At 52.6% G+C, this 14,141-nt stretch overlaps 5 protein-coding genes across 5 annotated transcripts; 2 read left to right on the top strand and 3 right to left on the bottom strand.

The window, feature by feature from the left end:
- Positions 1-293: 293 nt before the first annotated feature.
- Positions 294-1,411, bottom strand: J4E79_003965 (uncharacterized protein; the record flags this gene model as incomplete). Its single annotated transcript, XM_049352855.1, has 2 exons — positions 294-1,095; positions 1,152-1,411. The coding sequence occupies 2 exons, from the start codon at positions 1,409-1,411 to the stop codon at positions 294-296; spliced, it is 1,062 nt and encodes a 353-aa protein (XP_049212234.1).
- Positions 1,412-1,723: 312 nt separating this feature from the next.
- Positions 1,724-3,880, bottom strand: J4E79_003964 (uncharacterized protein; the record flags this gene model as incomplete). The annotated part of the gene is made up of 2 exons (XM_049352854.1): positions 1,724-2,890; positions 2,945-3,880. 2 exons carry the CDS (start codon positions 3,878-3,880, stop codon positions 1,724-1,726), a joined length of 2,103 nt encoding a protein of 700 aa, XP_049212233.1.
- Positions 3,881-4,882: 1,002 nt separating this feature from the next.
- Positions 4,883-5,329, top strand: J4E79_003963 (uncharacterized protein; the record flags this gene model as incomplete). Its single annotated transcript, XM_049352853.1, has 1 exon — positions 4,883-5,329. The coding sequence occupies one exon, from the start codon at positions 4,883-4,885 to the stop codon at positions 5,327-5,329; it is 447 nt and encodes a 148-aa protein (XP_049212232.1).
- Positions 5,330-8,946: 3,617 nt separating this feature from the next.
- On the top strand, positions 8,947-9,836 carry J4E79_003962 (uncharacterized protein; the record flags this gene model as incomplete). Its single annotated transcript, XM_049352852.1, has 2 exons — positions 8,947-9,666; positions 9,732-9,836. 2 exons carry the CDS (start codon positions 8,947-8,949, stop codon positions 9,834-9,836), a joined length of 825 nt encoding a protein of 274 aa, XP_049212231.1.
- Positions 9,837-10,172: 336 nt separating this feature from the next.
- J4E79_003961 (uncharacterized protein) lies at positions 10,173-11,360 on the bottom strand (the record flags this gene model as incomplete). Its single annotated transcript, XM_049352851.1, has 3 exons — positions 10,173-10,737; positions 10,791-11,256; positions 11,312-11,360. The coding sequence occupies 3 exons, from the start codon at positions 11,358-11,360 to the stop codon at positions 10,173-10,175; spliced, it is 1,080 nt and encodes a 359-aa protein (XP_049212230.1).
- Positions 11,361-14,141: the final 2,781 nt, after the last annotated feature.

Raw genomic sequence — 14,141 nt, 5'->3', positions numbered from 1 at the left:
AGTTGTTTGGTTCCGATTCATCCAAGCGAAGAGACCACCAACTCGCCAAAACGTGCAGTTTCAGATCCCAAACTACCCATTCCGGCAATTCTTTCGCAAAACTGCTGATTCCGGTCTCGGGTGATCTGCTAAGTGGCGTTGCCTGCTACGAGGGTCTTCCTGGTCAGCACGATCTTGACAACTTGGTGGCACAGGCGTATTCGCATGCATAGTGCGAAAAGGTCAATCCGTGACTCGCTGACTGTGAGGCTGTAGGTTTACAAGAACGATTTCATGTCGTCGCATATGTCCATTCACAACTCTGTATTCTCCTTCTTCTTCTCCGCTTCTAGCAACGTTCGCCATGCGATCTCAGCCGCGCCCCTCGCTGCTACATATCCAGGGTTATCATACAGGATCCTGGCCTGGAACCCATACAATCTGACCGCTTCTGCAATTGCCGCTCGAATCTCCTCGCGGCCAACACTTTTAGCGCTTCCCGTCATTATGATAATGAATTCCTTGGGATAGACAAAAGGATATTTCGTGTAACCATGATACACCTTGCGCAAGTACTCTAGCACAAATTCGCGTGCCTGCTCCTCAGACGCTGAACTGCTGCTGCCCAGCTCAAAACTCGACCGGAAACAGTCGACATTCGCGAGATTGCGAGCATGTGTCATCGGCTTGCCATGCAGCAAAATCGCAGTTTCGGTATACTCAACAAGGACTGTGTGTCGTCCACCGTACTCGTGTGGCTTCTTGCCACGAGTTACCAGTTCAACGTCGCTCTCATCCAGCCCCATTCCATGCCCGGCATATGCGGCAGTGAGTTCATGCACCTGATACCCCAGGTCCGCCGTCAGCGTGTAAAGTCCGGTGTACTCGGCCGCGTCTGCGACGCATTCCTGATATAATGCCAACAACGGGGGAAAGCTCAGCATCGCCCATGGCCGAAAACCAAGTTTCTTCTCCGCCATCTTCGTTGTCTTCTTGAGCATAGCGGCTAATGTAGCTGCATTGCCAGAGCCTGCCAGGCCAAGCTTCTTTCGTGTGTTCCGCCATAATGTTCGTGGCGCGTCATTCCACAGATCTTCCATGCTGCCATATGGTCGGCTAGAATGTACATGGTCAATACTTGTATGTATAACAACAGGAAAGCCACGACCCACGTTATATGTTCTGAAGAAGGCAAGGAGAGACGTCGCATCATCTGCACATATGCCTTCGATGCCTCCACTCGACCCAGGTTCTCGAAAGTGCCATTTGGCCATCGGACTGCTGCTGTCGCATGATTTGCAGTGAGCGAAATACCGACCACAGGTAACTTCGATGTCGGCTTTTCCCGCATGTCAAGTGCGATGGCCTGAGCGTAGGAGATGGCAAGCCGGATTGCTACTACACCAACGATGACAGACAAGATTTTGAACATTTTGCTCGACTATTCAAAGACACAATACTCTGGAGGGTCAACAAGTAAGTGCATCGTGTTCGAAGGGTGGTGAGTAGTCGCGATGGCAAGCGGCACAGTAATGGCTGCTGCCTACATCCCGCTGCGCGCGGGGTACGTCTGTTCCACTTCACACCACGCTTACTACTACTCGCAGTTCCAGTCGCTTTCCAAACACTGTTTTGATGGTACATGTTCGTTAGAAGTCATCTTAACACAGATCTCGCTATCATTATGTGACCACGTCATCCTCATTCCGACCTCATCCTTTCGCTTACAGAAGCATCGCCCTTATCAATCTCTCGGATGATATGATCCACCACGATTATCTCCCCATCCACCACGGTGCGCCCCATTCCTTTGATCTGTCTGCCTTGGCGACTCGTACTCCCTCCTCGCGTACACTGAGCGAGGCGCATATGCGGAAGAAGGTGATGGCGTGCCCCAGGCCCGGTCGAGGTACATGGGCTCAGGCGTTCCATGAAACTGTCTACCAAACGCTTGCGTCGATGAACCTGCAACGCGGTGACCAAGTGGCCCACCATTCGGTGACTGTGAAGCAGATGTTCTCCTCGGTGCCGGAGCGAGGGTACGCAGCGCTTCAGCCGTGAGGCTCGTTCGGGGAATGCGATCAGGCTTCTCGGCACCGTTCTCCGCCTCCACAATCGGTTCGGACTTCTCTTCCATCACATGTGGTTGTTGCACTTCCACGTTCTCCGACTGTTCTTCACGACCCGTATCGGCAGCTGCTCTTGCAGCCCACTTGGCTTCCAACATCTTTTTCCCCTCCGCGGTCACCCGCTCAGTCATCCGGTTCTCGGCTTTCTCGATCCCCAGCTTGAGCGCTTCGCCCATGGCGCTGTGGAGGGCGAGGAAAGGGACCGTGAGGACGTGGCGGAGCTGGAGTTGGTACTCGAGCTTGACTTCGTGGTTGTCTAGGTTCATGTGCAGTTGCGATCTCTTCTGCGCGGTATCCTCTGCCTCTGTCGACATAGGTCTGGCTGGCTCGTAATACACCTTCCGCTCCTCAAACCTCCCCTTCTCTTTCCACTCCTTGAGCGCGTTGCAATCCAGATTCTGCGGACCATACCGCTTGAGCGGGATGCGAAGCGCGCGGATCAAAGCTTGGGTATGCAGGACATTTAACTCCAGCTTTGGCGTAAAAGAGTCCCGGACATGGAGATACCAGCTCAGACACTCCGTGAGGCCGCGAGCATCAAGACCCGACGGTAGATGGTTCAGGCCAGCGAGGAGATCACCGAAAGTCGGCAAAACATAGCCACTACGTCTGTCCGCGATGTATCTGCCTGGCTCCAGGCGGTCGGTATGTAAGTTTGCATCGTGCTTTCCGTTGATAGTGTCAGTCTTGAAACCCTCAATGATCTTCTTGACTGAGTCGCGTTGGAACTGGTTCATGACTGCGGCTGTGATGTCCGTTGTTGGGGGGCCACGGAAGAATGCCTGTGTATTGTCAGCTACAGATCATCTCATGGTACTAGAAGAACGAAGACGTACCTGCATACCAACGATATCCGCACCGCGATAGTCGTTGTTCGCTAGTCGGACCATCATGCTTTTCCACCGGACGTGATGGGGGTAGTAGGCCATGACTTCTTTGGCGGATAGAGGTACCCCTGGGGGGAGTAGAGCGTCTACGGGGACTGCGTCGTTGTACCATGTATAATGCACTCCAAGATCCTTGCCTACGAATCCGGGTTTCTGTAGAACCCCGCGGACTGCCCGCATATTGAAGTTTTTTGTTTCGTCTACCCATGGACGCTGGAAGGGAGGATATGTGTGTACAGATTCGCCCGAATGCGACATGTGTGGTGTGTAGAGCGAGGCCGCGGTGCGAGCTGTGGCAGGGGTATGAGGATCGAAAGGTATGCTGGAGTTCGCAGGTGTGTCTGGTATCTGTTGGAGATGCATAGGGCCTGGTGTTGAGACAGCCGGAAGCGCATCCTCTATGATGAGCCTGCCTGAGAAGCGCAACCTGACGGTTAAGCTATAGGTCTGGTAGTCTGGCTCTTCGCCCTCTACATCGTCATGGCTGATCCGCTGGCGCCTTGCTACTGACATCCATACGTTCTTCTTCGCAGTCTTTGACTTTGACTTCCTCTTGAATGCTCGGATCTTTACGGTGGCTTTTGGGATATCCGAGAGGGCTCTCTTCTTTGCGCTTTTTGGAGTAGCCGACACCGCGGCGCTTACATCGATCGCTTTGATGTCGCCATCGCTTGGACCACTGCCACTCCCACTTCTGCTCTTTCCCGGGTCGGCGACCTGATAGTCGTAGTCCATGTCATCCCATGCCGACCGATCGTTGGGCGCGGTTTCGTTGTCATCATGTTGGAAGACGCCGGTTGCGTAACGCCAGTCGCGGCTTTTGGGAACCCAGGTTGAGTGCTTCTGTGGCCGCGAATGGCGCGCAAGGATATTTTCTTCTTTCATGGTCGTGATAGCGAAGTAGGTCGCGAACTTTTCCGCTGCTGTCGCGGTATCGTGACGCTAGGTCAACGTTCGTGGAATGAGGCAAGAGTTGGGTGAGTTGAGAGAAAAGGTTCTGGAGATCACGTCGTGAAAAGCACATGACGCACTGGTAAACACGGGCCCATATTCGCGTATCAGGCATTTTGGCAAGTGAAGGTAGAAAAGGCACGTGAATGTCGCCCAGTGGCCGCCTACATACCCTTGGACATATACTGCCCATCATCATAGAGTGAAAGGAAGCCATAGCGATGCGTAGTCAGTCTCTCGTACCTTTCAGAACTGAGATCCCGATACGCATGTCCGAGGACGACAATACCTACTATTCATAGCGCTCCGTAGACCACTGACCCTACCTCGAACCCCGACAGAATCTTCGCCAAGAATTGAGAGAATAAAAAGATGTCCGTCTCTGCTTCTTAGAATTCTTGAACGAGAAGGAAATACGTGGACATAGGAAACCGCGAGATGTGAACAGACGGCCAAACAGACCAAGAACGAGATGTGGCCAGGCAGACTCGAAATGTCAGTCATCGACGAATATTGTCACTGTAAAAAACAGGCCAAGCAATCTCGTTGAACGGGCTATCGTCATCGCAGGTCACCGTGATAGCACCCTCCCGGGCTCGCACTTCCGGAGTCCTCCAAGGCTTTTCATGTGAGATATGCTTGCCGAGACATCAGTCTAGGCTGTGCGATGCAACTTGATGACACCAATCGCAAAGGTATCAGAGTCCTGTCAAAGGATAAATGCGAGAGCAGGTATGATTAATGAACATAGTGAGCTGATGTTGCCTTCGATGAAGCGGACCCGCGCGAAAGCAAGCGCTTCCGCAACACGGGCCAATCAAAGCGCCCCTACGTCATTATCCTGCAATATCCGAGGTCCATCATCAGCACCATAACACCGCGTCCAGCAGCGCATTGCTACCACCCGACTATCAAACCTCTCTACCAAAAGTCATCATGAGCACAAAATCCATCCCAACGCTAACCCTCGACGGTGCGCGCATCGCCCTCGCCGCCGCCGAGCAGCGCTCCAAAGAAATCAACGTACCAATGAACATCGCCATCATGGACAACGCATGCCATCTCCTAGCATTCGCCCGAATGGAAGGCGCAAAACTCACATCCATCAACATCGCCATCGACAAGGCTTTCACAGCTGCAGGTCACCGCGCGCCTACGTCTGTTTACAAAGACAATGTCTATCCTGGTGGGCCGGCGTATGGCATCAATCACAGCAATGGAGGCAGGTTCATGACGATTGCGGGTGGTGTCCCGATTGTGAAGGATGGGGTTGTTGTGGGGGCGGTGGGGTGTAGTACGGGGCTGCCGAGTCAGGATGAGGATGTTGCGAAGAGAGGGGTTGAGGCTGTGCAGAAGAGTTTTGAGGTTAAGGCGAAGCTATGAGTTAGTTCAAGAGCAAGGAGGAAGAGAAAGATATGGACGATGCAGCTGAGTCGTTGCGTCGTTGCAAGAGACGACCGAATTCACGTCCTTGATCGCGATACTCATTGGCATCTAGTGTCATCCAAATTCGCATTGTGTTTCGGCAAGCTACAAGTTCCTCATCCCACTAATTCTTACACATACGATCGCAACACTTCTCTACCAGCGATGCACCGGAGGCTTCAGACTCATCACACCAAAACCATTCGCGTTCGCATCCCTAGGATGGTTTCTGACACTGCGAATAGTACTCGTCGACCTTGAAGCAAACCAGACCCTGGTTACAAGTCGTCGAGCCCTGCCACGTCTGCCCACCGCACTGGTCATAGAGCTGTACTGGGCCCGTAGCCGATGGTGGCGCAGGTCTAGTCGTGGTGGTGCGACGGGTGCGAGTGAATGGCGGGGCTGGCTGAGCAGGCGGAGTGGATGTAGGTCTAGCAGTTGTCTGAGTTCGCGTGCTGGTGGATCTCTGAGATGAGACCGGTGGCTGACATTGCGAGTAATCTACAATACGTCAGCATGAGATTAGGGATGGCATGCATGACATGATCGAAGTAGCGCGACTCACATTCATCGACTCTCACGCACACCGAGTCCTTGCATGTCCTGGGACCAGTCCAACCATTCCCACCGCATTGGTCATACGGTAGACCGATAGTAGGTGCGGCGCTAGCAGAAGTTGTAGTCGTTGGGGTTGTTCTTGTGTTAGCTGGGTCCGCGAGGCAATAATACGAATTCTCGTCGACGTAGGTACAGACGGTACCTCCCACGCATCGGGTGGGACCTTTGTAGGACTTCCCACCACATTGACCTCCCGGCTGTACAGTACCAGAAGATATTGGGGCAGATGTTGTAGGCGTCGGCGAAGGAGTATTCTGCCCCGGGATCGGGTCATCGTTGCGGCGGCAGCCAGACACGCCAGACAAAGCTTCAGGGCACTTCACCTTCTCCCAGTTGACCGAAGGATTGTCAGCTCCTCGAAACCAGTCGAACCGCCAGTAACAGCCAGCTTGCAGCGCAGCGGGGAGTGCGTCGCAGTCGTCGCGATGCGCTACGCCACCATAGTCTTGACCCCAAACGTCTGCGCCTCCATATTGCTTCGTGCATCCCTGGGTGGAACCTTCGCCACCACCAGGGATGGCAATGTTGAATTGATCTTCCCCTAGATCAGATCCAGTGTTCGTGACCTGAACGATCATCTTCTTTCCGTTGACTGGCCCGGAAGTAAACGTCAGACTAGAGTCGGTCAGTCACTGCTCGTTCATCAAATTGAAGAAACATACGAGTAGCAAGAGCAACACCACGCAGATTCATTCGAAGCTGCAAGATTCACTGCGGCGAAGCCATAAGCCAAGTCGTTACTCGCAGCCCATGGGCTGAGATCAGAGCAGGCATATGAGCCACCGCCGCTTTCGCAGCCGTCGCGCCTGTTATAGTTGTCGAGGAGATTATCGCTTGCGTCGCACGTCAGGACTGGCTTATCGACAAGAGCTTTGCCGGGCCAAGAGCAGGAGTTCTTGCAGCAGGACCATTGGCGTGTGGTTGATCCCGTGCCTTGGACGGCACTTCCAGCGCTGTAGGCAAGGGCGAAGAAGCTCGACGTGACAGCGGAGAGAAGGAAGATCCGCATCTTGGAATTTGAGGTATGATACTGCAAGAGAAGAAGACTGTATGAGCAAGCCGAGATGACCTGATCAAGATGAGGTTGTAATCGACGAGACGTGAAGCTTTTATATACCCTCATCGGGTTATGCTTTCTGCTCTGGCTATTATACAAGTTCGTACGGCACAACACCTGCCAGGTCCCTGCTTCGGGTATCTGCAGGATCTGGCAGGAGAACTTATCAGATCATTGCTATTCCCAGGTACTTGATTGCGCACACGGGAAGATTGTTGGTGCTCATCTACCGACGATGTTCTTCCGCTGTCTGCTGAGAAGCGCTGAAGCGCTACTATCCATAGAAGCTGCCTGTGTGGTTTGCTAAAACAGACGGCTATATGATCTGGTGACTGGCGGCAGATACATACACGCCACTTCACAACCTTCGAGCCATTTTGTTAGTTGTGGATTATTTTCGTGCACGCTCAAGATAGACCTGTGGTGTAGTCGCTCCTCGCCCCCTTGTCACCCGCCTGGAAGGACGCTGTTGATGATCATCCTAACCCCATCCGTGCGGACACGATTGATTACTCTCGTTTCTGGACCGCGAGAGCACGGGCTTTCTTCCGTACAAGGCAGCTCTTCTTCCGATACCCATAGAGCCGGTAAGCCATGAACCAGATTTCAACTTCGATCTTGATTGAACTTCGTCTGCCATTGGACCCATGTGTTGTACTAAATTGAAGACCGAGATTTTTGTTGGGACCTCTGTTTCTTGGATTGTAGGTGTGGCAATCGCGAATGTTGCCTTCTTCAGAGGTCTGTGGCGTTTGAGGTACGGCATAGATGTGGGTACATAGTGCCGCGAGAGTAGATCACTATGGCGCACTCGTCCAGGGGCCTGGGGCAAAATCCAAGTTTACTATACTGTCATGGGTCCAGCGAACCATGTCTGCGAGAAAAAGCACCTTCCTAAGCACGGGCACGAACAGCGAGATCTCCTTGCGCGTCGATCTGCCTACGACCGATCGACTGGTAGTCCGTCCACGGTGTCCTGGTAAAATTTGAGCTCGCTTTCACGTGCGACTGCAGGCGGCTCTAAATAACCGGCGATTCATCTATCTGGTCAGATGACCAAAAACACATACACGTCAGTCACCGAGCGAGGGCAACTTTCACGATTCGGCCCGTGAAGAAGTCGCAGAATTTCGGACTGTTTGAGAGAAACAGAAGCATCGTGACTTGGGCCAAGGTTGGCTCACGAGGTGTCGACAGGCATGTGTCTTGTAAGGACAGGCGTCCAAGGCCCCTAAGCGGGGGTAACGCCGTTGTGCTGCCGGCGCTAGGGTCGTAGCGGACCGCAAGAAGGCCCAACCTTAGTGTCACTCCTAACATGCACAATGCGCTTCCTATACCTTCAAGAATTCAGATAAGAAATCCTACACGATTAACCGGTGAAGCCATGGATTTGGCATCAATCAATCGGCTGATGCTCGCACATCACTGATCCTTTCGGCGCTACCCGCGCTTCCAATTCTCCGACTTCAGGCATTCGTGGCAGGTTGTGGGGAACGTCGATCGCCTAGGACACATGCACATTAGCCCACGTCCTGAAAGAATTTATCGCCTTACGTCTCAGGTATCAATAGCCAATCACGTCCGCTCGCATCATCGTCCATTGGTTAAGCGACGGCGTATATACCGCTTTATCTACCTCCGAAACAGGGTGGACTGGTCGAGCAAAATGCGGTCGGACCGTCTCGTAGGGACTATCATACACAGCTGTGATTCAGGGTCTGTCATAATATGGCAACAGCCGCGTCACGTTGCAGACTAGCTGTCCCTCCATCTTTTCCCCGTTGCAAACGTTGACTGACAGCTCGGCACAAACACCTGCATTTAACACTTTGGACCCCTGGAACCAGAGGAATTTTGGCTACTGAACTTGCGACAAATCTCGCTGCGAAATCGGAATAACATGGCTGGCATAGCTTGCGTATGGGCGAATATCCCAGAGGGACGCGAAGAGTGGTACGAGAACGTACACCTACCTTCACTGAATCCACACAACGCAAAGCATGCTTTACATTGCGAAGTAACAGCGAGTGGTATGGAGAATGAGCCAGTGGGAAGGTTGGACGCGCCATGGCCTTACATGACCGTATGGGAAATAAAGAGTGTCGACCAAGCCAACAAAGACATGTACGACGCACAATACCATCCACCAAATGCCGATTTGCAGGCTTCGCTCAAAGGCCTACTTCTTGATCTTCGGTCCTATCGGGAAATCAAGAGTTGGAAACAAGACGACTGGTCCGGTGACGGTGGTGGTAAGATCACGGGTGCGGATAAAGCCGGCGATGACGGACTAATGTCGATAGACATCGAATACGTCGCAAGCGTGGCGGCAATGGAATGGAGCGTACCAGCCGACAAGGAAGAGGAGGTCATGAAATACTACAGGGAAGTCGTCGGCCCCACAATATCTAGTTCACCAGACGTACTGCGGTTTCGCCTCTTCGAGGTCGACAACGCAACAACGATGCAGGGCGGAAAGTTCGAGACCAAAGAGAAGAAAGAGCTACACAGATACTTTACTCTCGTCGAGCTAGAGTCTGAGCAGTGGCCATGGGACGTAGTCGTCGATCTCGCGGAGGACAAGGAATGGAAGGACTATTTCGAGAGCCAGCAAGTAGTGGTACGTTGACGATCAAGTCTCCTGGAACCTTGAGTTACTGACAAAACTCAGAAATGGCAACTTAGTCACTACTTGATGAAGAGGGCGTATGGCGTACCGAAAAGCAAGGCCTCTGCATCGAGCTAAAGGCTGGAAACGCTAGGTCGGCCAACGCATTGGTTAAGGGATAGTATCTTCGACCCGAGCGAAGCTTCTTCTCGCGCAATACATCACTTGAACCATGAAATCACAGCATCGACAACCCGAGTCGGTGCATTCAACAAGCTAACATATGCGCACACGCATCTGCGTTTGACACCAGAGACGCACTATGTACAGCCTATCCGCATCGCTCGTCTGTTGATATTCGATTTCGCCCAGCCTTTGCACCACATGCATCGGATCTTCCTTCTTTACCGAACCGATATTGCGAATGGATTTATATACCCCAACCGACGAGTACCCGACAAGCCCACACGCGCCTACATTCGGTCAGTCGATCAGTCGTCAAGCATACCAAAGGGATACTAACCAGCAGCGGGCTTGAAAGCTGCATTCAGAACACCAGTCGCACATCCAGCAGCGAAACCTAGGACACCATTCTTCTCAGCGCCATCGATGGGGTTGATCACAAGATCCCTTATACCATCACTGAGTCCGTAACCAAAGCTCTTGAAGCTGACCAGCAGCCCACTCCTCAACCCAGTCACATTCTCATACTGCCGTACCTCCTCACCATACGCTTTCGGAAGGTTATGGAAACCTCGAGTAATACCATGCATAACAATCGCCGGGCTCTTCAGACTGGTGGTGATGATGCGTCCGAATCCTTTTGCGGTACCGAGGGCTACTTGGCGTGCCACATGAGGCGAGTCGTTGGTGTCGAGAGGAGGTGATGGGTTAGCAGTCCCGTCCCGCTCCTCTTTGCGTCTTATCTCGCGCTGCAGTAACATTGGTGTTGTTTGTTTGCCCAGTTCCACCGGACCTGCTATGAGGCCCAGCATGATTCCGCTTACCACATCGTAGGTAGTGAGGAATGCAGCGGATACCGGGTCGGTGGGGTCGTGCTTCATGTCGGAGTATTGAGATATGCTGTAGTGGGTGTCAGTGGTAGTCGACGTTTGCTGCATGGTGAGACTACTTACAGATGCAAGTCTTTGGGTTGAAGCAGACCCTCTTTAGTAAGCACCGCAGCCGCAAGCGGCGATAGGGCCAGGCTCTTCCGCTTTACCAGCCATACTGCTGGTCTGTCGTGAAGGATGCTACATGCTCGTACGCTAGCAAGGCTAGCCGTTGCATCAGCATCTGTGAAGCCATGTGTCAAGGCTGGAGGGGTTGATGAACGTGTATGCGATGGGTTGTCTTGGTCACCAACATCCTGTCGTATGTCATACTCGTGCTCTTCTTGAAGACTCCGCGATTCTGGGCTTGGAAGTGGATCGTATGCTGGTGACTGGTCTTGGTTGTGCTGCTTTTCGTTTTGTGTCGACTCCGCATCTACCGAGATTTCTCCGCCCGCGACCTGTTGAGTGTACTCTGGGAGATCCATGGTGTAGAGGTCGGCATTCTCCGCGGTGGGCTCAACGTGCACCAGAGAGGAGGCATCTGTGTCTGCGGCTGGATAGTTAGTACTCTGGTATGACCGTCCAGTGCTCGGAGTACTTACTAGCAGCACTCCGATCGTCCTCGGCCAAGGTCGTGGTTACGGCAGTCATCTTCTAGGACGTAGGTCTGGAATGGTCGAATTGCAGATTGCGCAGGATGAACTGCAAGCAGTATTACTTATGAGCCAACTTTGCCATCTTCAAGAGAAACTTCTCTATAAGGCCCTACTTCGTAGCCACGCGTGCGGAAGTCTTGGGTTTCCGAAACGGTGAACGCTAGGCCCGAAGTGGTAAACCTTGAGAAGGGCGCAGCAGGCGGCCTGACATGCAACCAAAACCGCCTCGGCGGCCTATCATCAAGGCCTTGAGATCACTAGCGAAGTTGAGTACTTGGTGTCATGCTTCTTGTGAGGGTGTACTTTGCGGGGATCGCAAGCTCTACCTGAACGCGTAATACCATGAGTATGTATTGATGTTGTGTGAATCAAGGCAATGTGAAGACTACGGCGAAGATTCGTTGACTGTCTTGGTATCCTAGATCCACTTACCCACGCGATCAGAGCGTAGGAGACATGCTTGCAAGGGGCTTTGACAAATTCACGCGTTCTATGGCCTCACAAGGCTTTTGAGCAATGCGAAAATATCTTGTTACCGACGGCGATACAACCAGCCAGTAATTGCGTCGAATTTGTAACTACAGTTTTAAAGGGTCGTGCTCATAAACATAAGCGGACAATTGAGGGTATTGCCCATACCGGTTAGGTTGACGCGTCAAGATGATGACGTAATGAAGTTTGCGCGTTCGGCATCGACAGAAGTTACACCAAACACGCGACTGCCTTCTTCCTCCTGCATGCGCACAATGCGATCTCCTGCCATTGTCACATGATCGCGATAAGCACCAGCAGCTTTCGACGCTTGATAAAGCGATGGATTAGGTCCCGCAAGCCACGTTTCAGCCCTCTCCTACCGCGACAGAATCCGCAAGCCATCCATCCACGCGACGCTATCTTCGCCAGATCCTGCACCTGGAAATCGATACAACCACCTTTCTGTCATCTTTGTGTTCTACCGTGCCACCGGGTGTTGTGCCGTTGGATACTGAGCCGTTGGATACTGAGCCGCCGGATACTGAGCCGTTGGATACTGAGCCGCCGGATACTGAGCCGCTGGATACTGTGCTCCTGGATACTGAGCCGCTGGATACTGTGCTCCTGGATACTGTGCTCCTGGATACTGTGCTGCTGGATGCTGAGCTCCTGGGTATTGAGCTGTTGAATAGTGGGCCGTCGGATATTGATCTGTAGGATTATTTGCATAGCCAGGTGCAGGGTGTTGACTGGAAGTGTGTGCGGGCCATTGAAGAGGGGGCCTCTGAGAACTCAGTTGTGTTTCGTCGCCGTCATCTAGCTGATCTCCGTTGTCAGGATACTGGTCATCGCCCGAAGGATAGCCATCGCGGTGACCGCTTCTTTCATGTCGGTTGCGATCGTTCCGATCGTCCCGCTGTCGATCTCTGTCATTGTCTGACATGCGGTACCTGGGTTTTGTCTCAGTATTTCGTTCGGACATCGATACTAAATACTCACGGGACGGGTATGTAATGACTGGTTGTGGCGTATCCAGTAAGGTGGGATGCGAAGTGTACAGCTTTCCTTGCACTATTGATGAGCATCTCCGCTTCTCTCGTTGACGGCACTTCCCAGATTGTTTTTAAGACAACGTCTTTGTTCATTCCCCAGATTAGCCTGTAATCGCTATTATAGTGGTCCGATCGCGTCCATTCTGAGCAGTGGAGCCATGTTCTCATGTCCTCGTCGACGTCCAGCGGTGGACCCGGATGACCCCACAGAGTTTCGAGAACTGTACCGTCGATGCCATACTCGTACTTATACCAACGGTCATAGTATGTGGAAAATGTCCATCCTTCGCCGAAAGGATGCTTAATCCCTCTATCTTCAGCCTTCCTGAATTTGGACCATACAAGTTCACGAGACGCGTCGTACTTGTAGAATCGCCTGTTTGAATTCGACCACGTCCAGGGTATCCGGGGCATCTGAGATCCCATCGCAATGGGTGGCGGAGCGTTACACGGGGCGCGCCCCGTTATATCGCCTGGCGGGGGATACAGCTCACGTGGCGAAAGGCAGTCGCGCTTGCAAATGACCTAAGGCTGGAAGACTGTGATTCGCGCTTTATCTGATGTACGGCATCATACAGATGAGGTACGTCTACCCGTTGCGACACCAGGAGTAGTTGGCTGGCTTACCTTACACAGCTGCCCACCTACTTCACAAACCGGTCAAGCTGAAATACGCTGCCGGAACTTCGAAGAACGTGTGTCATGCGGTCTCCTTGATGCCTGGCACGAGAGGGCTGTCCCGTTTTGCCGATACGAGAGGGCGCATCTTATTCGCAGAAAAACGCCTCTTCATGCACGTCTGAACCAACCCAGGCGGTTAGCGTGGCCCGGCTAGGATGCACATCGAGTAGTGCTGTAAGCATTCAGCCTTACTGCTACCTAGACATCCATCACCTTCTCGCGTGTTTCAGACATATACTACCGGTGCGTGTCAAGGTCAATCTTTCGTAAGGATAGGATAGTCTGCAACAAGCTCAACCCGAAGCGACCTAAGAGAGAACGCGACTCGAATGAAGCGAACATTCCGTGGATTATCCATCATCCATGGTACATCTTCGTTCACCGGATCAGTTACTCTGATAAAGCGTGTCATTTCTCGTCATCTCTTATCCTGAGTCCTTACACCTCTGAGTCTCGGCGCATTGTCGAGTGGTTTTGACATCACAAGTCCGACTGTTGTATTGCGTATTCACTGATGTCACTTCTGAGCACGCCGCAGACGGGACGGTGGAGGGATCATAGCGAGAACC

The sequence above is a fragment of the Alternaria viburni genome (assembly GCF_023758015.1).
Source record: "Alternaria viburni strain BMP 2772 chromosome Unknown scaffold_7, whole genome shotgun sequence".
Classification (NCBI taxonomy): Eukaryota; Fungi; Ascomycota; class Dothideomycetes; order Pleosporales; family Pleosporaceae; genus Alternaria; species Alternaria viburni.
The sequence above is the reverse complement of the archived record's forward strand: the minus strand, read 5'-3'. Positions and strand labels throughout refer to the sequence as shown.